This window comes from Perna viridis, chromosome 5 (assembly GCF_037379345.1).
Source record: "Perna viridis isolate PV_CMFRI_1.1 ecotype Kerala chromosome 5, ASM3737934v1, whole genome shotgun sequence".
Classification (NCBI taxonomy): domain Eukaryota; kingdom Metazoa; phylum Mollusca; class Bivalvia; order Mytilida; family Mytilidae; genus Perna; species Perna viridis.
The window spans coordinates 46005701-46030077 of record NC_142449.1 but is presented as its reverse complement, the minus strand read 5'-3'; the positions used below and the strand labels follow the sequence as shown (position 1 = coordinate 46030077).

The 24377-nt window shown below is 31.6% G+C and overlaps 1 protein-coding gene across 1 annotated transcript in view; it reads left to right on the top strand.

Annotated features, from left to right (window-relative positions):
- The window catches only part of LOC148617930 (uncharacterized), a 36171-nt gene extending 12305 nt beyond the window's left edge, over window positions 1-23866 (top strand). The window contains exons 9-39 of the mRNA XM_088585613.1: window positions 17-142; window positions 867-971; window positions 1312-1443; window positions 2550-2657; window positions 3493-3615; window positions 4426-4533; window positions 4786-4911; window positions 5983-6090; window positions 6420-6542; window positions 7001-7108; window positions 7583-7714; window positions 8380-8484; window positions 10214-10339; window positions 10789-10905; window positions 11340-11465; window positions 11982-12098; window positions 13280-13411; window positions 13891-14001; window positions 14659-14784; window positions 15661-15768; window positions 16084-16209; window positions 16649-16756; window positions 18083-18193; window positions 18592-18717; window positions 19319-19423; window positions 20306-20431; window positions 21037-21144; window positions 21507-21626; window positions 21843-21962; window positions 22945-23055; window positions 23767-23866. Coding sequence (XP_088441739.1) covers window positions 17-142; window positions 867-971; window positions 1312-1443; window positions 2550-2657; window positions 3493-3615; window positions 4426-4533; window positions 4786-4911; window positions 5983-6090; window positions 6420-6542; window positions 7001-7108; window positions 7583-7714; window positions 8380-8484; window positions 10214-10339; window positions 10789-10905; window positions 11340-11465; window positions 11982-12098; window positions 13280-13411; window positions 13891-14001; window positions 14659-14784; window positions 15661-15768; window positions 16084-16209; window positions 16649-16756; window positions 18083-18193; window positions 18592-18717; window positions 19319-19423; window positions 20306-20431; window positions 21037-21144; window positions 21507-21626; window positions 21843-21962; window positions 22945-23055; window positions 23767-23774 — 3536 coding nt within the window. The 3' untranslated portion in view covers window positions 23775-23866. The remainder of the gene's footprint in view (window positions 1-16; window positions 143-866; window positions 972-1311; window positions 1444-2549; window positions 2658-3492; window positions 3616-4425; window positions 4534-4785; window positions 4912-5982; window positions 6091-6419; window positions 6543-7000; window positions 7109-7582; window positions 7715-8379; window positions 8485-10213; window positions 10340-10788; window positions 10906-11339; window positions 11466-11981; window positions 12099-13279; window positions 13412-13890; window positions 14002-14658; window positions 14785-15660; window positions 15769-16083; window positions 16210-16648; window positions 16757-18082; window positions 18194-18591; window positions 18718-19318; window positions 19424-20305; window positions 20432-21036; window positions 21145-21506; window positions 21627-21842; window positions 21963-22944; window positions 23056-23766) is intronic.
- The last annotated feature ends 511 nt before the right edge of the window (window positions 23867-24377 follow it).

The window sequence follows — 24377 nt, the reverse complement described above, 5'->3', positions numbered from 1 at the left end:
ATGTTCATTCTTCCAGGTTGTGAATACAATGGAATGTGCCTGAAAAACAACGAGAAAGTATTGAATGAAAGTACTTGTACCAATTTTGTGTGTGCTTTTTCAAAGAAGCAGAACAGACTTGTAGTTAAAGAGAGAATAGCAGGTGAGATATAATAGGATGATTGATTGATTGTTGGGGTTTTACGCCCGAGCAGCAACATTTCAGCTATATTCAGGTGATGCACTCAATAATTAACCAGTGTTTTAGCAACCTAATGAAGAAGCCCGCAAATTCAACTGTCTATACTTTAATACCACATTTTTATTCTCTATAGAGATATATATTTTGATCAAGGCTGTAAGTTGAAAGCAAGTTCTTGTATGGTGAATACAATTTGTTTTCCGGAGAATATGTGTCACACTTTTTCACCATATCTGCGTATTTTCATTACATTTTACTATCTGAAATATAGATGTTTTGCACAAATACACATTAGAATCTGGCATGGGATAGAAGTAAGGTAGCTTCCTTGAAATCTTTTGATTTTCCTTCTACGCAAACCATATTTATTTTGCAGTACATGTCTTGGATAGTGAACAAAAGCTGAATCATATGAAATGTTATTTTTTAAATATATATATTTATGTACATGTAAGCTAAAAAAAAATCTTGGCTATTTTCATTCTTAATATAACCTTTCATTCCAATCTATCTCTACTACGTCATTTTTATCAAACCGTTCTTAAAAAAATATAAGATCAGTGTATCACCATTTGCCTGATTACTACACGGAATTGTACTTAATTATACTACAAAGTATAAAGCACAATGTCTGTTTCAATCTAAGAACGATATTAGATTTTATCGAGCTTCTCCTCCATTTCAGGATGTAAAGGGGATGAAGGTTGTACCGCTAAAGGAGCCACAGTAGGGCAAGGTTGTATCAAATACGAGTGTGACAATAACGGCAACCTAAAACTCATAGAAGCAGGTAATTATATCCTACAACCGTATTCCAAAAGATTTGTAATAAGATCTCCAAACGGTTCCCAAAACTAAGTCGGCAATGTAAAATCAAGTTTAGTTTGTTTTAATTGATTTTTACAAGAAATGGTTAATAACATATCAGGAAAAGTTAGAATAAGGGTAATTAAGTAATTTAAATAGCAAATGACAAAAAATTATATGAATTTACAAATAAATCAAGTAATAAAAAGAAAAAAAAATCATTACTGTTATTTATTTTTGATTTTAGTCAATCTTTAGTATATTTATTCGCCGCTCTTTCAAGTCCTTGATTGTACTTTTCTACGTGTGGTTTTGTTCTCAAGGTTGCGAGGTTGATGGTCAATGTTATCCTGTTGGGGGATCTTGGAGATTAGAAGGGGAGTGTGCAATGTACGGGTGTTTGATGGCAGAATCATCCGGAGACATGGTTGAAACATATATAGAGAAAAACCTAGGCAAGTAGTGATATAAAAAAGGGAAGTTGAGGAAAACATAGTTTCTGAAGAAATATTACTATTGGTCAATCTAAAGCTACACTTTATTGCCACACGATCATGACGTGAGGTTCACCGTTCATTGAATTATAGAGGACGAGGTCCTCATAACCGAATTCAGTGCCAAATAAAGTGATAGCCTAATAGCTTGTAAGCACTGAGAGTCTGATTTCAGTCTGACAGAAAGTTTCCTGTGGAACTTTTCTTTCAGAGCAAGATAATTTAGTATTTACCTCACTAAAATGAGTTTATCATATAGTCTTATTCCATCTCTGATATGCCATAAGAGTAGGTCTTTCTGAGTTCAGTAAAAAAATAAAACAAAACAAAACAAAAATAGTGACAATAAGTGTCAGCAAGAGTCTAGAAGTGACAAGATGCGTCAAGATGTCTAAAAAATCGAAAAGAGTTGGAAAATAGCAACAAGAAGATTTTTTTTTTCATTATAGGCGAAATAAAGTAAATGAAGAGCTATTTCAATAAAAGTGACATTTAAAATGGATTCAAGATTTTGAAAGTAGAAAGTGAAAATTTTGATTAAGGACAAATAAGATTTTAAAATACGAAATAAAAATTAAACAAAGAAAACAGTTGGAATAATTAGAAGTACATTTCATAGATAACAAATTTTATATATTATCTTCGTCCTTTTACAAGTTAACATGACTCATATTTTTCTTCGAGTACTCCTAAACAAAATTAATACCAAGCGAAAAATGACGAACTGAGTATCAATCTATAGTTACGATGACTTTAAAAGAGTTTCCAAGTAGAACCAAGATACGAGCGTAAATTAAAAGCATATTTTCTTATGATAAAGACCAAACAGGTATAAGACACACACAACAAATAACATAAAATTACAAAAAATCACACATACAAGGAAACAAATGCAAATGAGCAGTCCGGATTCCACTAAAACTGGGAACATGGATCAGGTGCATGGAAGGGTAAGCGTCCTCTCTTTTCTAGAAACACATTTTATGTAATAGGAAAAAGATGAGATTTATTTATCATTTATCACGGTCACGTTTTTATATAAGAACATGGTTTATGTGATGTTACAGAATGCCACGACTATGATGGAAACTGCCTAAAACCCGGACAAAGTTTCGTGGACCACTGCATGACACTCCAGTGTAGAGCAGATGGTAAATTGGAGAGAGTTGACGCTAGTAAGTTTGAACTTTGAAAGAGTCAATCAAGGGACTTTTTAAAATAATATCAAGTTAGAGTAGCAGCGATTAAGGTAGATTATACATGTATTTAAAAACATTCAGATTCTTTTATATCTTGCAGATTTGAATATGAATATTTACTTTAGTCGAAAAGATGTTAAGTAGACCATTTAGAAAAAAAAATTAAAAAGAAAAGGAAATAAAATGTCTAAGAATATGAACACATTCCTTAACAGTAGTTTGCTTTAAAAATAAATGATTTTTTCCTTAATAATCTTTATAAAATTCACTATCATTAGAACCAACCTAGTTGGGAATGACCCATGTTCTTAAGTTTATTTTTAAAATATGTACCCTAGCGTCCTTTCGTCTGAGACAATTATAAATGTATGATATACATGTACCTATGAATGATAGGAAGTTTAATGTTTTTGTCAATCCTGATGTTGACTATCAAAAGTAATCCTTTATAGGATATGTTAGGATCAATTCTCGTAAAACCACGTAGTCACATGACGAGACTTACATACCCAATTTATCCAACGGAGGCTAATTGAACCCTTGAACATCATCATTGTGTGCTCTGAAACTTTCTAAGAAATTTGCAACATGTATTTAGGACCAGTATCAACACATATGTTGATGTGTTTTTTTCCAGGAATATACGGAATGTTGAGAATATGTAAGCACACGTCTTTTATGAGTTTTATCTTCTGCTCTCAAACTATGTTTTTAATGTTTTTATGATAGCTCTATCCATATAACAAATATTTGAAAATGTACGTTGCATATTTTTCCTATGATACTTGATATCCACATTATTTTCTAACAGAATGTGAATTTAACGGTAATTGTTATGGAATTGGAGATGAGTTGATTGACAAGAAGAGATGTAAACATGTTTACTGTAAGGCTGATGATGCTCTTGGTGCCGTTGTACAGCTAAGAAAATACGGTAGGACTTCATTCGTAGTTAGCGTTTAAAACCACACGCCTCTTTGGTTCCATTTTATTCAAAATTTTCCAAAATTGTTTCATGGATTGAGAAGAAAGTAGCCTAAACAAGCTAAAGTATTACAAGATGTTTAGTTAGAATGCCTATATATCACATACTCAGAAATACATCTTATCATGCAGCTTGAGTATACACTATTTACTTTTCTCATGAATTATCTTCCAATACGGATTTACATCCTTGAAATTATTTGTGTACTTCATATATACAATGGTATACAATAAAACTGGTTAAGTTTGTTGTTGTGTTTTTGCCATGGGTGACATTTGTTTTTGTCTTTTTGAATTTATTTTTAATGTTAAATAAAGGGTTTTCTTTATCGTGTTCATGGGCATGGAAAGTATAACCATTTAGAAAGTAAGTATTTGTAAGAATCAGGCAAAATGGGAAAATCAGAAACATGCATGTCAAAGACCACCAACCTGACAATTTATTTCACTGAATGATACTATCTCTATTTGATATCTGCATCACTCGATTTATTCTTATTTTTTTCAATAGAATGTTAAAAATGAGTTTTTGACACGGTTATCTGTACTTGAAATGTTCATTTTAGTGCATTTCAATGAAATTATAACTCTATTTACCAAGTTGATATGAAAAAAACTATGTCTTTTGCCTTGATTCTGATGGTATAAATAGTCAAATTAAACTTTCAAAATGGTAGGTTTTTCATACCATGTTTCACCCACTGCCCGATTCTTACAAAGACTGACCCTTAATAACTTATTGTTTTATTTGAACTAATAGGTTGCAAGGACGAGAACCGTAACTGTTTTTCACCAGGAGATTACTACATCCTCCCCAATTCTTGTGTGAAAAATAGATGTTATGACGACGGAGTTTTCCGAATGGAAGGTAGATTTTGTTTGACTCGACCAAGGACAGCCGATAGATTTCCTGATATATAAAATAAAAAATAGTTTAAAAATATAAGAACAAAAATAATATATAAAAAAATAACACACAAAATAAGCTTATGTGTATTTTCAATAATATTGTAAAGTTATTCACATTAGTTTCAAAGCGTTTACACAATTTGATTAGTAGATTTTAGCTAATATTTCATTATAGTACAAAGAATGAATAAATGATATATATTTCTTCAAGAATGTCAATACAAGGACAAATGTTACGAGTTTGGTGACGTATGGACAGATTTGGTGGATTGTGTTCAAGTATCATGTGATCAGGACGAATACTCTGGTGAACCATATATCAGCGCTGTACCTTATGGTAGGTATTATAATTTCGGTGGTTAGAAAAAGATGTACAAGACCAAAAGAGTCACACATGAGAATCATATAGTTTGCAACATATGCTTGTCATATGAATCGAGCTACATATGATAATCATATGTTTTGGTTTACATACTGTTATCGAATAATTATATGAGATCATATGCTTTTCACAAACATATGAATGTCATGTTTCCAAGTCAAAATTGACATATTAGAGTCATTTGTTAACTATCATATGATTACCATATGCTTATCATACGAATCGAGCACCATATGATTACCGTGTGTGGCACATTTGTCTGTGTAATTAGATAGTTATAGGTACTATGATATAATCATTGTTATATCTTACTGTATTGATTATTTCCAAGTTGCGGTAAAAGTGAGCTATTAAATACGTAATGGTTTGGTGAAGTTATGGTGGTATATATTTAAATCAGCAATAATGCAATCCCACAATTCATAATAACAATAAATAAAGTAGAAAGCACCGATGACAGGTGACAGATAAAAGAGAAAGATAAAACAAAATACACAAGGAAAACATCACGCGGCCCCGACACAACTGATAACCGCGAGAATCATTTTAAGTGGAGACACTTGCCTCGTTACCTATCAGGCACAATGAGATATGCCTCATTGTGCGAAATAATGGGTTAAATAAATGATCGTCAATTTCATTTACTGACCTTATAGTCTGTTGAGCTAAGAGTATTGCTGTGCTTAACGGAATGTCAAATTACGTATTGCACCATTTGTATTAAGGAGTAATCAAGGGAACCAAGATTCTAGCGGAAATTAAAAGAATGTAATCCATTTTCATAATGACATAGAAAACAGACATACACAACAAAGAACATTAAGTAACTAAAACAATACGTAAGAAGAAACACAAGTAAATGAGAAACTCCACTAAAACCTGGGAGCATGGACCAGTTAAAGGATTTCTTTTGATATCTTATTTCAAAACGTTTTCCTATCCCCCCTCACCAGTTGAATGAAAAGTGTTTGTTGAATATTGTCTTTATTAAGATTTTTAGTGAGATTTGAAATGAAATTTTAACAGGTTGTATTGAGGAAGGTGAATGTAAAGCTCCAGGTGATACTTACATCAAGGATTGCCAGACTTATGAGTGTATGCCAAATGGACAAGGTTTCCAAATTATTGACTCAAGTAAGCTGCTGGATTGAATATTTTTCGTTCTTTTTTTTGTCAAAACTTTAAAGCATATTTACCGACTACTGTAACAAATAAGTACTTATTTCACCTAATAATAACACGAGTACTTATTTTATGTTTTATATCTTTCATGTACTTTATGATCTGATTGAAAATATTCTCAAAGATAGGTTCGTTGAAACAAGAGCATTATCATTTAGTATTTGTTTTTTTTTTTCAAACGACCACAGTAACTACAATTAAAGTTTTCCTTATAACAACAATAACAGTAGACGCAAAATTGATAAAATTGAATTTTTATTTTGTTTTGCTTTTGTTTTAAGAATGTCCATGGAAACAAAATTGTAAGAACCTGAACCAAACCTGGTTTGACAAGAAAACATGCCGAAGATACGGATGTTTTGCAGATGAAGATGGCGATGTTGATATTGTTGAAACTACATACGGTAAAACCATATGATACTATTTTGTGATTGGTCTAATATTCATGCAAACTTACATTACGAATCTTTCTTCTGCCTTACAAGGATAAATTGACGTCTTTGCATTTGCCTCTCAATTGTACAGTTGAAACTTCACACACATTATGTTAAAATGTCACCAATTACAAAACTGCATTTTACTCAAAATATGTAGACTTGCTACACAAATATGGGTAAGTTAGTGTATAAAATATTATAGAAAGTAAACAATAGCATTAATTACAATAGCATTAATTACAATAGCAAGCATGTTGGATATAAGTACTACAGGGAACAGTACCTAAATTTTTAAGGCAATAGGCCTATGGTCACAGTGCTGTTAGATTTTCTTATTCGAAGACTGTTCTGTTTTTTTTTTCTTATATTTTAAATTTTTTCCGTCATCAATAATTTCCTACAGATTTCATTTTTTTTCAATTCAGGCTGTCGGGACGCCGACGACAAGTGTTTTAATGACAGGAAAGACCTTGTTCAGGACCAATGTATAACTTACGATTGTGACAATGGAAATCTGGTACCAACTAAGATTGGTAAGGTTATTGAAAGTTGATTTCTGAATCAACATGTCAGCATAAGTTATATAATTGAAGAATATGGGTAAAACATATTAAAAAGGAAGAAGCAAAGTCAAATGAATAAAAAACAAAACTGGGTAGCGTCCAGACTTATTCAGAAAGGAATCAAAGGAACCAAGATTCAAAGAACACGAAGTAACCGAAAAAAAGAGAAAAAAAGTAACAAGAACGACAAAAAAAAAAAAAAAAATTGAATAAGCAACCCGAATTCTACTGAAAACTGAGAGCATCTGCTTATATAACAAAAACCTGAATTCATGAGAATGATTATTGCCTTTTAGATCAAACATTTATGTACAAACATGCAGTTTAAAACATGACAATTATGTTAAATATGCTTATAGTTAATATATACCTTTTAAATTTTTCGATAAGTTTCAACGATTATTGAAATTGAAATATTAAAATATTTTCTTTACTTATCCGCAGGCTGTGAAACAGAAGATGGATGCATGCAGTTAGATGAAATCAGAATAGACGATGAAAAATGTATTAAATACAAATGTATAATGTCTGAATCAGGAGATGGATTTATTTCTACAAGAATCAAAGAAGTTAGAGGCAAGTAAATATATTAAGTAATACTCCATCCAAGAATCATGCAAGTTCTGTGATATGTAATACACCCCCCAAAAAGGCTACACATTTTTATTTTTGTTCATAAGTTGCTTTGCATGTCTATATCATAAAATATATAATTATTTATTCCAATATGTCTGCTGTTAGGAGATCATCAACATTAAAAATCAAACAGACTCTATTGTATTTTAGAGTATTTACTGAGTTACCTCCCTTAATTTTGAATTCTACATTACATTGTTTATAATTTTTATCTCCTAGGAACAAGAATTATCTGAAAAGCCATATGTTCCTTCCTGTTTACTATGACATTTTAAACAACATATCAAAAATAAAAATATGTAGGTTTTCCAACCATGAATCACATTTTCCATGATTCATATGTAGAGTGCTACTTAAAATTTAAGATAGTAATTTAAGCAACTACTAGTTCTCCGTGAACAACACTGAAATAGTACATGTACTACATACCAGATAGCAAAAGGATCATCTTATGAATAGAACCAAAAATATCAAGATGAACAAAATCGCAGTGAAAGCAAATTTAATATATTTTAGCCATTGTAAAAATAGCTTTATAACTCAATCAAAATGATAAGTGTTCTAATTTTCTGTAGTACAGATAAAATCAAGAATTTATTCTACAGGTTGCCTTGACCACGATAAATGTTACTTCCCTGGAGCTAAAAAGGTGGAAGACTGCAGTACGTTTGTCTGTACCAGGAACGGTACATTCAGGCTGGATGATCCACGTATGTATAAAGCGTATAATAAGATTAATTTTATAGAGAATTAGTAAGATTTAAACAAATAACAATCTGTTGGCATATTCATGTAATGATTGTTTTTTTGAAATATGTGTATGTATTTGACAAGACTTTGTTTGACCATTGCCACAAAGTTTGGGAAATCTTTCATCTGTAAGAAAAAATGTTAAACCATTTGAGACTTTTGAAATTTTGAATGTCTGATTTGAGTTACAATTGGACAAAACAAATTAAAATGCATGAATCCTGATCAGGTAAGTCATGAACTTAAAAAGAAAGACCACTTTGACATTAAGTTCGGCTTTTATGATAAATCATACCCATGTAAAGTAAAAAAATAACCTTTAAATCAAAATGCGCTTTTGTAAAATGCACAATGCTATGCAGAATTCGGAATCTTTGAAATATATGTGGATAGCCATCTTGCAGAACTCTTCTATCTTACGGAATGGCATGAACAGACAATATTGATTTTTTTCCGATAAGCTCGTGACGTTATTAAGTCAGTTTGGTAATGACAAAATGCTGCATATTAATATGTAAACAAAGAATATTCCTTAAATATTTCTACGACCCTGATTTTTAATCGCCAAAACATGCTGTCTGGTTAAACTTACGATTGCACAAATGATAAAAGAGAAATATTAAAAAAAATTTTGACTGGCGATACGAACACTCTTCGGAAGTAGACATTAAATTTTCCTCAGACACACTGGTCTATTAGCTCCAAATCCTGCAGTTCGTCAATGTTGTCTACATTTGCTTACACGTTGTGCCTCAATCTCTTCTTCTGTACATTTTTGGTTTAAATATCATAGTGGAAAAGTCCCATAATTGCGCTTGCTTCGGACATCGTAATCAATGACTTACCTCCACTTTACAAAGCGACTCAGGCGGCACCCATAGGCGCGGGAAATTAAAATTCCCTACTAGTAAATGGTGGATTTATAAGTTACAATAAGGAAATTATCTTCTTTTAGTTCAATTTTCATGAACATTTCACAGATTAGTTTCGATATTTTCGACTTGCACAATAACACAGTCGTCTTCTTTAGGACAACATATTCATTTGTTCTTATTTACCATTTTGAAACATCAATACTGGTATCTGTTTGATACACCAAGGTTTAGTTTGGATTAACACACATATTAACAACCAATTATGATATTATATAAAATTTATATAAGCTCTTTATCTATACAAACAATTCACCTGAAAATATGAGAATCGTGTGGTGTTTTGAACTAGTGGTATCAAAAGTATATAAAAACTATAATTATTGTTCTTTCTTATTCAACCAACATGATTTCCAACGAGCAACACATACATAAACTATTCACTGTCCGCAGTGAGTTCTACGTGCTTCTTTTGCATGTTCCTGCCAAGCTCCAGCGACAGATGTTCATTTCCTCTATTACTAACCGAAATTCTCAGGCATTTTACAAATCGAACGTTTGACATTTACTTTGTCTCTACTTTGCGTAATTCTTGTATTCTGAGAGGACTGGCCACAGCGTTTAGAGTTAGTTCAGGATATCAGACGCTGTGCGGAGCTTGCGTTCCTGCCTTCACTTCTAAATTTATTTGCGTTTTGTGACTAGTCCTTCCTTCGTTGTTTTATTGGGATTCCCACCAATGGTTTGTCCGTCCACGAATTTCCCCTGATTTACCATCTGGTATTCTTACTTTTCCACACGAACAACTTTTTTACAGAATGTGAATTCCAAGGGCAATGTATTCCTTTGGGAAAACAATGGAAAAATGACGAGAAATGCAAGAAGTTTAAATGTGTCATTAGTAAAAAGACAGGATTACCAGTTGTCAGATCTTTTGTATGGGGTAAGTACTACTGTTTAGCTTCGAAACCTTGGAATATTTTTGTATTTACAGTGTGCAGTATTTAAACATTTATAATTCAGAATTAGTTATACACCCTAGAAATTATTATGCGATTCCAGATGTTTATTTAAATTTGCATATCACCCAGTGGAATTTCTGAACATTTTAGGGTGTGTATATAAAATGTAAGTAACGATCTGATTTTCTCATGGTTAGAATTGTTATAAGATTAAAAAGTTGTAATGGCTGTTTTCACTAAGATAGATGTACTCAAATATATTTCTTTGCCTTGCGAACACTGAAGTGATGAATGCATGAAATGCGACAGAAAGCTTAGAAATGCAGCTGATTTAAACAATAAAAATGGCTATTTATTCTAACCTGACCAATAAATGTTTTCGGTTAAAGGAAAATAATGAGATAGGATACATGTGAATTTTTTTTCTCAGGATGTCGAGGTAAAAACAAGTGCCATAAATTTGGTGCTAAACGAAGACTTAGGAAGTGTGTCGTTAATGAGTGTCAAAGAACTCCAATTGGCCCCAAATTTGTTCCAATAAAATTAGGTAAGTATCAAAGATTTTTGCAGTATGCCAACAAATCCAAACATTTTATGAAGTAAGTTGATATTTTCAATTGTTTTACTGACACTCTATAATATGATATATAATATAATAATGATGTGTCATAATAAAAAGTTAGACTGTAAGATAAAACAATTAAGTACATTGTATTCAACCCTGACGTATAATTCTGTATATAATGGCACGAGGAACAAAATTATACACAAGAAATAAATTCATATACTGATAACTGTACTTTCGAGTGCAACAAATGATTTGTAGGACTGTTCTTTTGTGGGGATGGGTTATTCACCTCGTTTTCTTAGATTATACACTGAGTTGCTCATGTTTATAAATGGAAACTGAACATACATATTTATTATAAACGGATACAGAAGATATAATTTTATTACCATTGTTTCTGATTTGTTTTACAGGATGTCCAAAAGGAAGGTCATGCAAGCCACTCGATTCTACCTGGGTCAACAAAGAACTGTGTGTTAAAGAAACCTGCGGCTACGAGGAAGGAAGCAAGTTTCCAGAAATATTTGCCTCTCCATACGGTAGGTATCAAATAAGATACTCTCAGTTATGTAAACCAAGAAGGTTCTGTAATGTTAAGCCTTGATAAAATTATTGTAGCAAATATAATAGAAATATTTTTATTTTTCAAAGTGGCATTAAATATGCTTGTATAAAATTTAAAACAAGTTGCATATTCATACATTTAGTCTTGAAGGAGATACCATCAATTTGATTAATCAATAATAAATGTTGTATTTATGCACCCACTGTCGAGTCCATAAATTTTGGAAAAGGGATTTTGGGCCAGTCTAGAAGGGTTTGATCAGCAAAAGGGTTGTTTAATGCTTTTGTTTTCTCACTTTTGCAATTGCTCTCTCATTTACAACCTATATTAAGTTAATTTTTCACACTTTCAAATAAAACATCGAACAGTTGAAATAAGTCTTATGCGATTAATTCTAAGATGAACAGCGAATAATGACTGTAATTATTCTAATTACTATTTAGCATAACTTCAAAATGTAGTTATATATGTAATAAAACATATTTTCCAGGATGTTTTGACGAATCTGGAAAATGCTACCCTTATGGAGCAGTCATTAAAGATAAAGATAATGACTGTATCAAGTATGAGTGTACAGCTTATGGGACCTTTACACCTATTTCATCTGGTGCGTGTTGTTGGGTATCAGTCTAGATGTACATGTGTATCTTCAACACCTGATCGTGCAACCAAGTAGGAGTGCACGACACAAGAAATTTCTGAAAGATTTAAAAAAAGAAAATACGTGTAGCTAATCGAAATTCTTTTTTTTTCTAAAAAAAATCGTATAAATTAATCTTCTCGTCCACAAACTAACTTGAAGGAATATCAAGGACGTAAATTTTAACTTAAATAGACAATCAAGTGGTTTTGATCAGTACTAATATCATTTGACAAGAAATACACACTTGCAAGTGCATTTGAAACATATTTTCCAAATAAAAGTATCATATCAAATTCCATAACATGACATTGAATTCATTCAAGTCTGATATGGTATACTTAACCTCTTCGTTTAAATCGTTAAATTTTGAAGAAAAATGTATCAATACACCAAACAATCAGTATATGAAAATGAATAGCTTTTTTATAAGCGTTTGTTATGATAGTGGAAATTACCTAAAAGTGTAACGAACTCACTTTTTTCTAATGTAACTATACTCGACCTCATATACAGCACATTTTAAAATTAAAGCTCTACTTTTTAAACCGGCAGGACTTGCCGCTAGAGTTGTTTCTCTTTTATTTAATCTGAAGATAGTTTGCATATATGCATGACGTGTTAGTACCAACGAGTCGCTTATTGGCTTAAATCGTGCGTAACAAATCCTTACGGGAAAATCCCATACTAATATCCGCCATGTTGGTTTCTACGGGACGATTTGTTTACAAACGAAGTTCGTAAGTCCCCGTCGAACTCCTGGTGACAATCGTCTGCTTGATCAACTTCTCAGTATTGTACGTTGTTCGCGTAAAATAAATCCGAGATATACGAACTTACGCCGAAATGCATTCTGGGTTCTTCGGTTTTTGGACAAACCAATTAAACGTAAACAACATCACCTAGCAACACGACCACTGTAAACATGGCCGACTTTTAACAATGTAAATATTGGGACCGAGAATTAAAATCTCACCGGAATTTAACGATTCAGTGTTTAGGGAGAAGCCGTTTGGCTAAACGAATGAGCAAGTCATTTAATACAATTTAAACGACGGTAGGTGTCAATAAAGTCGTAGAAAATATTGTTATTCAAATTTTAACAGTATCTTATTTATGTGACCCGAGTATAGCTCATCTCCTTATAGGTTGCCCATGGAAAGATAAATGTAGAAAAGCCGGTACCGTTTGGAGAGATAGAACAACATGCACAAAATATAGATGTAAAGCCGAAGTCATTTCTCCCACAAAAGTCATCATGCATACTATCCAAACACCAGGTACGCATTCATATACAGACAAAGGGAAATATTTACGGGTCTTTTGGCTGTCTGTTTTTTTTCGCAAAGTAGTTTTTTGTTTTCTCTTTTTTTTCACAAAGTATTAAATTAGAATTATACAGAAATATATGCTCATTAGTTTGAATCGGTTTAGTTCTGAGATACTGCTTCTTCGCAAAATCAGTTAAAAACTTAACAAAAAGAATGTAGACATTTGAAAAAAATCACAAGTTTTAGGCTGCTTATTAGCATTGAAATTATCATATTTTTTTGGGGGGGGGCATTTTGGAATTATTTGTTTTATTTATTTTTACCTCGAAGTATTGTGTGATTTATCAGGGTTTAAACTATTCTTCATAAATCAAAACAAATATAATAAGACAGTCATTAATTTAGATACTGATAAATGCTTTTCTATTTCGGGTTTTTTCACTGCCTCTAGTATCAGGATGCTATATGTTTTAAATGATTTTTTTAAGGTTGTAAGGATCTGAATGGTAAATGTCTGAACGATGGGGACACAAAGCGATATGACTGTACCGATTACCAATGTGATCCAAGCAGGGGAGGTCTTGTTATCATTGCAGAAGGTAAGAGAGTTGTGAAATATGAAAAAAATACCGAAGAGTCATTATTTGAAGAGTAATAAAGGGAACCAAGATTCCAGCGGATATAAAAAGAATGTAATCTAGAAACAAAGAGCAGACACAGACACAACAAGAACATAAAATAACCAAAACAATACAGATACATGTACTGAACGTAACAACAAAAACGGTCTACGTACACACAAAAGAGAAAACAGAATAAAATACAATTATATATAAGAACTGAAAACGAAGGAAACAAGACAGTATACAAAACCTAATCATTAGCAACATGAAATCTTACAAAAATAAACTGGGAGTGACCTCAGGTGGTCCAAATGGATAAACATATCCTGCGCCGCCAGCGGCTCACTTAAAAAAACTATTTCAAATAAAGATAGTATTGGTGTTGAAATGGGTGGTGTGTCTTTAGCCGAATGGTTTTAAGTAAAAAATTCCTTTAACTAACATTCAAGGGTATTTGTGATTGGAATTTCTATAGCCACTACACATCAAAGCAAATCTATCTCTTATTCTGGTTATATTCTCAATTTAAATGACAATTAAGTTATAAGTATATGCTGTCTGGAAAAGCAACTAATAATCAAAAGACGAAAATGGTTCTTCATACCTTTAGTTTAAAAAAATCATTAATTTAAGCATGTAAAAATGGAAAGAACTGCGAGCCTTTGAACTCTACCTGGATGGATCCATCATCTTGTATCACATACCAGTGCTTATATGATGCAACCCAGAACGACTTGTTTATAACTGAAAAGCAATACGGTAAGTTAATATTAAAGTATATAGTTGTTCTCAAAAAGGTGTATCAAAGATGTCCTACGATTGTCCTTGTTTGATGTTATGTATGTCAAGTGATAACGCAGAACTCTTGAGAGTATCTAACTTCTTTTTTGTTAAATATTGATGTAGTGATAAAATCATTTACTCATTAAAATCAAGTTTTAAAGAGAGTGTTAGGAAATTATGCTATGCTTTTTACATACCAATAGATCTTAGATGTAAGCTTAAGCCATAAGTGCTGATAGTATTTTTACAACAAACTGCATTGAAAATGTATTCAAAAGATTTGTTCAAAATACTTTATATTAGATATAATGTAATGTTGTAATAATTTGAATTACACGTAAAAGCATAAAATGAAAGCACGTAATACAAATAACCCCTTTAACAAAAAACTTTATCTTTTTTTAATTATCAGTCCATATAAAATTCAGACACTGTCTATATTAAGGTGATTCATGATGAAGACAAACCCACCAATCTGACAATGCTTCTTCAGTCTGCATATGCTCTATTTTTACGTAACAGTTGTCCTTTCCATATTCAGATTTGTATTATTGAGAAAATCATACATTTATCCCCCTCTAAAATCAACCAAATCGAACAAAATCAAGAACGATAACTCTTGCAAAGTGCTAATTTCACGTACAATCTATATAAATTTTATCTCAAAAACGCAACTCCCAAATGAAAAACTAACTGGTTATGTGATCTATCGTGGTTTCTGAACAAGAAATAAATGTGAATTTGGTGGGTTTTTGACATGCATAAATTACCTCCTGTCTGATTTTTATTATGACTGATACTTAATATCGTAGCATTATATAATATAGATCTCTATATCATTCCGTCAATTAGGTTGTCAAGATGAAGGAGGACAGTGTTTTAACAAGGGCCAGAGAAAACAGTCAGAATGTAACAAGTTTGTGTGTAATGCCAAAGGAAATTTCCAAGTTACAAAAGCAGGTAAGATCATATCATGTACTTAGAATGTCAATGGGTATTCGAGGACTTGATCTAATTTTATATGATTTTGACTTCCTTAATTTTACCATTTTAAAAATGATAATGTATACATTTACATAACAAAAGAAATAAAATTTAAACAAGATTAGTATATGGAAAAAAATAAAGCTATTCATCAGAAAAATTCTAAGATAAAAGCTGAAATCTGTATCATAATTGTGTTAATATCACATTCTTTGTGCATTCGTTCAGTTATCTTTTTTTATTTATTTAAAACATTAGAATTATGAATTATTCAACTTTCTTGTGATGTAGGATGTGAGAAGGATAAGAAATGTTACGATATTGATGAGAGCTGGCAGGAAGGCTGTGTAACATTTACCTGTGCTCTATTAGACAAAGGACCCAACTACGTTGAAACAAAGATTTTGGAATACCACGGTGAGCAAAAATAGATTCATCAAGTGCTTCTTGTTAAACTGAAAATTACTGGCTCTTTAAGAATTTTGAAACAACTTCTTATGCAATTAAACAGCATTTTAACAATGTTAATTTTTTTTTATATATATTAGATTTTTGCAGTTCTAATGTCAGCCATTATGAATTTATGGCTTTATTTAAAGTTTCTTGTGTCAACCTTACACCCTCACGGTTTTCCTTTTAGCTTTTGTTTTTCTGTTGTTATTGACCAGTTTTACACAATATCACATTCAATCCTTTCGAAGAACAATCGTCATCGTTCCTTCTTTTTTCTAGAAATTTAGTAGGCTAGCAGCAGGTTTGATATTTTGAATTAAATATGTTTTCTTTGTGGTTTAGAATAATATTCACATATGTCTTTAAATATGTTTGTTTTGTTTCTGTGTTATTGTTTTAATAGGTTGTGTTGGAATTGATGGTTTATGCTACAAGATTGGAGAAGCATTTAAAGATGGATGCATTGAGTATATATGTGAAAAGGGAGGAGATTTCAGAATGGTCAACTTCGGTACGACAGTTAAATAGTTCCTGCATGTACAAAAAAAAGACAAAACAAAACAAAAACAAACAAACGAACGAACGAAAAATCATTAATACAACGTATAAGAATGGATCAACTCACTTTAACATAGATAAATAATGAAAATGAAGGCAAGGAAAGCCCTTGAAATACATACAGTGTAAACTTGTGAATCATTTTTATCTGAGCTTCTGTTATACAAAACAAATGTCCAAAAACTAGTAGAACATATCGGTACTAGGTTAACTGATTTTACCAAAGTTTTGAGTACTTCTTGTATACAATTTATTTATCAATCTGAAATTTCCTAAGTACATATATACGGTTTAAATACTGTTGGTTTAAGATTACTCATTGAAACCACTGTACAGCATTCGGAAATTTACAAATCTATACGATTGATATGTTTGTATTAAGATCATTGTTTTTTGTCTTTAACATTCTATTTTTTTTTCTGAAAGTTTTGTTAATCAAGCTTTTAATACTACATAGATATTTGTTTCCTTTTTTCAACATCAATTGTTATAATAATGTCCGCATTAGTAATTTATTGAAAATTAGAAGAAACTTTTACGGAAACTGAAGCAAATTTAATCATATGAAAGATGTATATGTAAAGCATTTCAACATCCGTAGTGGATTATGAGAACACTAATATTTTCAGTTTTCTTTTGTATCTTATTCGGTTTGCTGCATTGTGTTTGTAGGTCAACTCAATCTCCTGTTTTCATGGTCATGCCATGTACTTATATTTTGGCGTATCTTAAATGTCCCATTGTTGATGATCCGGCTTTGTTTTTGCCGATATATATACAGTGTAAGCTGTCTTTACCGAACCATTAATACTCTTGAAACCAATCTAAACCCGACACTTTTTAAAGTCCCATTTTATCTGATTAAATGTTCTTGAACCCTGGTATACCGAACATCTGTCTAAATCGAGAAAATGTTTAGACATATGTCACTGTAATATGCACAAAATAAATAGTAACGAGTGGAATTATTAATTTGTGATGAATTTTGCTGCCTTTTTCGATCGTTTTTTATTTTAATACTTGTATACAATCAAGTTTAGATCTTCCTACGTATTTGATTGTAATGCTGCCGATGAGCGGTGCTTCTTGAAACACGTGTACATGGATTACATACGGATATCACTCATACGTTATGCCAGCGCTTGCCATAAGCATGCAAACATTTTGTATCGCGCAAGACTTCTTTCAATTAGGCCTCTGGAACAGGGTTATGTTGCTACAAGGTTTTGCTTCCATTGATTACTCTTGCAATATTTTGGTATTTTTGTGTATTATCTAGGATGTGTTGGATTTGACGGTGGATGTGTAATGCCAGGAGAAACTGTAATGGACGATTGTACTAAGTACCAGTGTGAACCCTATTCACTTGCTATGCAACCTATCAACCCGGGTAATTTTGTTTCTGTAGAAATATAAGTTTTTGACTATATCGACAATCTGGTATTTAAAATACAGAACAGATTGTGGTATATATACACTCTAAATACAATACAAAACATTTCTATATTTTTTGTCCAGTACAATGTACATTTAAAAAAAAAATTAGATACTAAATGATTCTGAGCCTACGAATTATCATTTCTATTATATTTAACCGATTTCCTGTAACCAGCATCACTCTGATAAATGATAATAGTTGTTGTAAATACTTTATAAAAAATAAAAACAATAAATACCACTGTGTTATCCCTCTATCAAATATTATACAAATAACGTTTGAACTTAAGGTATTTCAAAAGTATTTTGTTACATAGAAATATGTTTAGTTATATATTTTGCGTAATATAGCTTGCAATGATAATGGTAAATGCAGATCAATTGATGAAAAATGGTTTGACAAGGATGATTGTTTAGGATACAAATGTGCATACAACCCAGAAACCAATGACGTGGATATTGTGGAAAGAATTTCTGGTAATAAAACATAATTTGGTGCCAGTTACATTTATTGGCATATTTTAAAGCATTTTTTTTTGTTTTGTGAACTTTAAAGTTTCATTCACAAGCTATATTTCTTTAAATGCTAGGAACAGATTTTTCAATTTTTATATTAAGTAGCGCCCCAGCTGAGAATAATGCAAAATTTGATTTATGGCTAAAATGCCTACATATCTTTGTTTTTGATATTTTATTTGAATTGTCATAGTAAGCAGAAATTAACATTTGGTTATTCATATGACCTGTGTTCTTATATAGAACACATATATATAGAATGCACTGTAGATTGCAAAATACAGGAGATAACTCTGTACATGACACTCAAATACAATACTCAATACTCAATATTGAATTTTTAATGTTGATTATCCCCTAAGAGCAACATAATTACCAAAAAAAAAAAAAAAAATATGTAGCCTTTTTTTGGGTGTATCACATTTTTCAGATTTTGCATAAATCTTACTTAAAGCTTTCATAATTAATATACACACTTGTAGGGAGATGGGAAAGGTCTAATATATCAATAAGATACTTAAAACACTTTTTCTGTTTTGTCATTACCTTAATTTTATTATAGGATGTCAGGTTGGAGGTAAATGTCTAAAAACAGGAAGCAGAATCAGTGGGGAGGATTGCGTAGAGTTTATGTGTAAAAATGGAGAAATGATCCCAACAAAAATAGGTAAAATAATTCTCCGACATGGGCGTATCTAAAATGTGACATACATGGACATTTTCTATCGTCTTTTATAATTAAATTTTTAATCACTTACGTTTTTAATGTTATTCATAGCTGCAGGAGATACTTGCCCATATTCTCCGCCAGTATTCTGTATTCCACTGTTTATAGCTTTGAAGTCAAATACCCTTTGAATGAGTATTCAGGTGAACCAAGGTTATAGCGGTCATCAAAAGAATGTAATCCAGGGACAAAGACCAGACATGGAAAACAGACATACACAACAAAGAACATAAAGTAACTAAAATCATACATACAAAGTAAAAAAAGCAAATAAGCAACTCGGACTCCACTAAAAATTGGGAATATCTCGAATTTTAAAGGTTTAACATGCATATTTTTAAATTCCGTAACAAATCGCCCCGAGCTGTCAATTTCATTGTTTTGAACGGTGTTACATAACAAACCCAAGTTTGAAAGGAACGTAATTTTAATTTTGGTTTCATGAGTAAATTTTGGTTTGGATGCTACGAAAAAATATAATCAGGAATATTGCCTCATGGACAAATGTGAAATGACCAATTCGGACCTCGTCCTGTGTGCCAGGTCTGAAGACCAATTTAATTGCAATATAAGCCTGCATGTTTCATTTCATAAAAAATCTAAATCTTGGTGTTAGATAAATAAAAAAAAGTAATTAATATGTGGAGGTATTGATATTGTTTGAAATGTCAATCCCACATTGACATTCCTAAACAGAAGCCATAGTTTGTTTATTCAGTTTATTATAACAATGTGTGTGTTTTTATTTAAGTTTTGTAGAACATGTATAGTTAACCATGCTTTGGAAATTTTATAAATCATAAATTTCATGTTTAACTTCAGGTTGTGAATATAAAGGAAAATGCTTAAAGGTAAACGAAATTGTTGAAGAAGGATGCTCCTGGAAGAAATGTATCATAGCTGAACAAGGCCCAACATTTATTGATACTAAACTTGTAACCGAACATGGTAATGTAGTTTACAAACGTATATACTTTACGTTTTTCTTAATTTACTTTTCTGCAATTGTTCATCAATAAGTTTTATTTGTTTCAACGATAAGAAGTAGGCATCGTTTTATTGAAATCATTTTAGAAGATATAAAGAGATATACATGAAATTTGAACGTGTATGTCGTTCTGTTATGTATATGTTATGTATATTTCTAGATAATGGTAAGTTGAACGACCAGAACAATGTTTGAATTAAAACAAAATGATAAAAAAAATGGAAAACTCACCATTGCCCACTGCTAATAACTTGCTTCAAATAGTCACTTTCAGCATGCTATTTTAACTTCAACGTATATATTAGAGTAATCAAAGGAAACAAGATTCAAACGTAATTCAAAAGATAAACTATTCAAGAAAAATAGATAAACAAATCAAAGATGAAAAAGACGAAACTAACACGTACAAAAAAATAAATGAGCAACCCAGACTCATGTTAAAACTGGGACCATGTACCATTTGTACCCATAAAGTAAACATCCTCTCCTTTTCTATAAATTAGACTTCATTTATATTCCTATATACTTTTGAATAAATAGAATAAAAACAAACTGTTTGTTACAGGCTGCTGGGATTGTTATCACAATTGCCACAGAGTCGGTGAAGAGTTTGTTCATGGATGTAAAATTACTGAGTGTTTGCCTGGTGGTTTTACAAACACTATCATGCACAGTAAGTCCAATGTGGGTTAGGTGTATGTTTGAATACAGATTTATTGTAAATTATTTTATGAGTTTGTAATAGGATACATAAAAGATGAAAATAAAACATAGATATTTTCATTTACTTATTTGTTAAAAAGTTTTAAAAAGGAATATGCAAGCTATAGATAATTACTTTACAATGGAAAGTAAGAACTTGAGTAGCATTTTGTCATAGTTACGTTTATTTTAAATTTTTGTTATCTCATGGTGATAAATTCACACACCGAGATTACTCCCGTAACTGTTATAACACTACGCTTAAGCTGCACAAAAACAGTTTTTTAGGCTGAATCATTGTTAATATGATACACTTGCTGACTTGTTATTTAGAATGTATGACACCTGATGGATATTGCATCGCATTTGGAGAAAAGTACGAATACTCAAGGAATGGGGTTACAAAGACCTTCACTTGCAGCGAAATTGGTGATTTAGAGCCTATCACTATCGGTAATGACGTTTTACTTTTGATCAATAAACTTTAATTCAACCTCTAATTCCTTAAATAATATGAGTCGACAGTACAAATGTAAATTATACAAATATATTTCTTGATTTGCTTGTACTCATTGGTTATATTAGGTAAATATGTCAAAAACTCTGTCCATGATTATGCCCTCTGTAGACGTATTTTATTTAACAAGCTTTTACATTGTATTCACCCAGAACATAGATGCAGGTTTGGCGGTTCCAGTTTTGGAGATGGTGAGATGATTACATCAGACTGTAATGACTACAGATGTGTTGCTACGGCAGCGGGAGCCCAGTTTGTAAAGCAGAAAAAGAGTAAGAACTTTTGAAAGAAAGCATCATTGATTTAGTATAATTGCTGTAGGCTTTATTACGCGGTCAATACTGAATAATCGTTACGTATGTTATTTTGTTTTTTTGACATGTTTTAATGCTTAAATAATTTCTTGCTAATACTATCGATCATTATCATTGGAATCGTTTATACTATAAACGACATACACATTCAATTGCCCTTCGGGGAAATTCTTTATTTACAATTAGGCCGAGTAAGGTCAACTGGCAGAAAAATGATTGATGATTTCTTAACGTTAGGAATAAAAAATTGATATGGAAATAATTAAATGTCTGTTTGTAAACCTGTAAATTTTAGAAGATAATTAATTGCAGAAGAATCCTATAATAATCATATCTAAAGATTTTCAAAACCGCTACATAAAATTTTTTAATGATACAGAAGTTTTTTTCTTGTATGTCAAAAATGAACCAATGACACAAAGTTTATATCTGACAGCTTTTTATCCCAGCGCTTCGAACAAGAGGGAGTATACTGTTTTAGCTCTGTCCGTTATTCCATCATTCCATCCGTTACTAGAACTTCCATATTATTTTTCCCAACATCTACTAATCATAGCCACTTGATATTTGATATGCAGCCTCAGCTAGTGGTCCTAGACCGCGCTTACAAATTTCGGTCTTCTCTGACAGCTACTTCCTGTTTACCGACTTTAGATAGAATACATATTTTGGGGTAAAGCAGAGTTTTTCTCAGTGGGTAGTAGCTTACAGATCCCTTTAATTTTGATTTTTTTAAAACGCCTTTCGTGCAAGAAAACAAAAATGACCGTTTACACCAGATTCGACCTACGGTAATGACGAATGTGAAAGTCGTCTATTGATAAAACTAGAATTTTTGTTACTGGTTGACTAGTTTATGGTAAATGAAAACGTTCCTTTTTGTATTTTACCGCGCCAAATTGTGTAATACAAAAGATAAAAAATGAAAGTCCATTTTCAGGGTGTATGACTGAAGAAGGAAAATGTTATGCCGTTGGGGAAACCTGGATGGAAGAAGAACAACTAATGAAATGTATCAACGTGAAAGGAACACTTATTTTAAAGAAAATCGGTACGGTATGGGGTAAACTTCCCATTTAATAGGGTATGGGGGAATGAATCATGGGGTCATGGAGGAGATGAGGCATAAGGCAAGAAAGATTGAGAATGAGTATTTATTTGGCTATGGACGGAAACACTTTGTCATTGAGGTTTTTTAATTTTTTTTTTATTCTTTCTTATTTCTATTGCATGCAATATATTTGAGAAAAAAATTACCTGAATTCATGTTTTGGATCAGGGAAAGATATTTTCGAAAAAATGCATGTTAGATTAATGGTTTAAATTGTCTTCTTAAATCTGATTACGAACAGATAGTCAGAATTGAAATAAAATCTTTTTATTCTTGAAAAAAATTATTTAAAAAGTAAGGTCTTAAAAATATTTAGTATTCACTATTTAAGGTAAAACTTACAATAAACTTGAAATTACAGTAACTAATATATGTGACATGCTTTTAGATTTTCCTTCATAAAAATTGTGTAGATTACATTTATTTATACACAAGATGATTCTATTTGATTGTAAGCTAAAAAGAGGAAACTATCCACTATTATAAAAATACCCATATTTGAATTTAAATGAAGTAAACAACGGATAAGTACATATTTCTTCTGACTACACCTTCAGTGTAGGTTTTTGAAAGAATCAGACAAAATTGGAAAAATAAGAAACATGCATGTCAAAACCCCACCGATCTGATCTTATTTTTATTTGTTTACAGGAGTGTAGAATAAAGAAACCATTGAAGTGAATGGAACGATGAGTTGACCAGGATGACGATTAATATAAGTTCCATTAATAAATAAATATTTACATATGAATGTTCATAGTTGTAGTTGATATGATTGTAAAAACATATGCGCCGTTAAGGTCGGTTTTCTAAAGAGTAATCAAGGGAACCAAGATTATCGCGGTAATCAAAAGAATGCAATCCAGGGACTAAGACCAGACATGGAAAACAGACACACACAACAAAGAACATAAAGTAGTAACTAAAATCATACATACAAAGTAACAAAAGCAAATGAGCAACTCGGACTCTACTAAAACCTGGGAGCATGTATAAGGTACACCGGTAGGGTAAGCGTTCTCTGCTTTTCTAGAAACACCCACCGAGTTGCTCATAAAAAGTGAAGTCCGGGGTAGACAAACGAAGAAAGGAAAACTATGACCCGTTGAATAAATCAGTTTTCATGGTGCAGATGGATACACCATAACGATCCACGAGTTCATGATGACGACCATAAAAACTTCTGTAGTGATGACTTCAATCTTGTAGCAACATAACCCTTTTCCAGAAGCCTATTTGTTTTAGTTCTAGCGCGATACAAA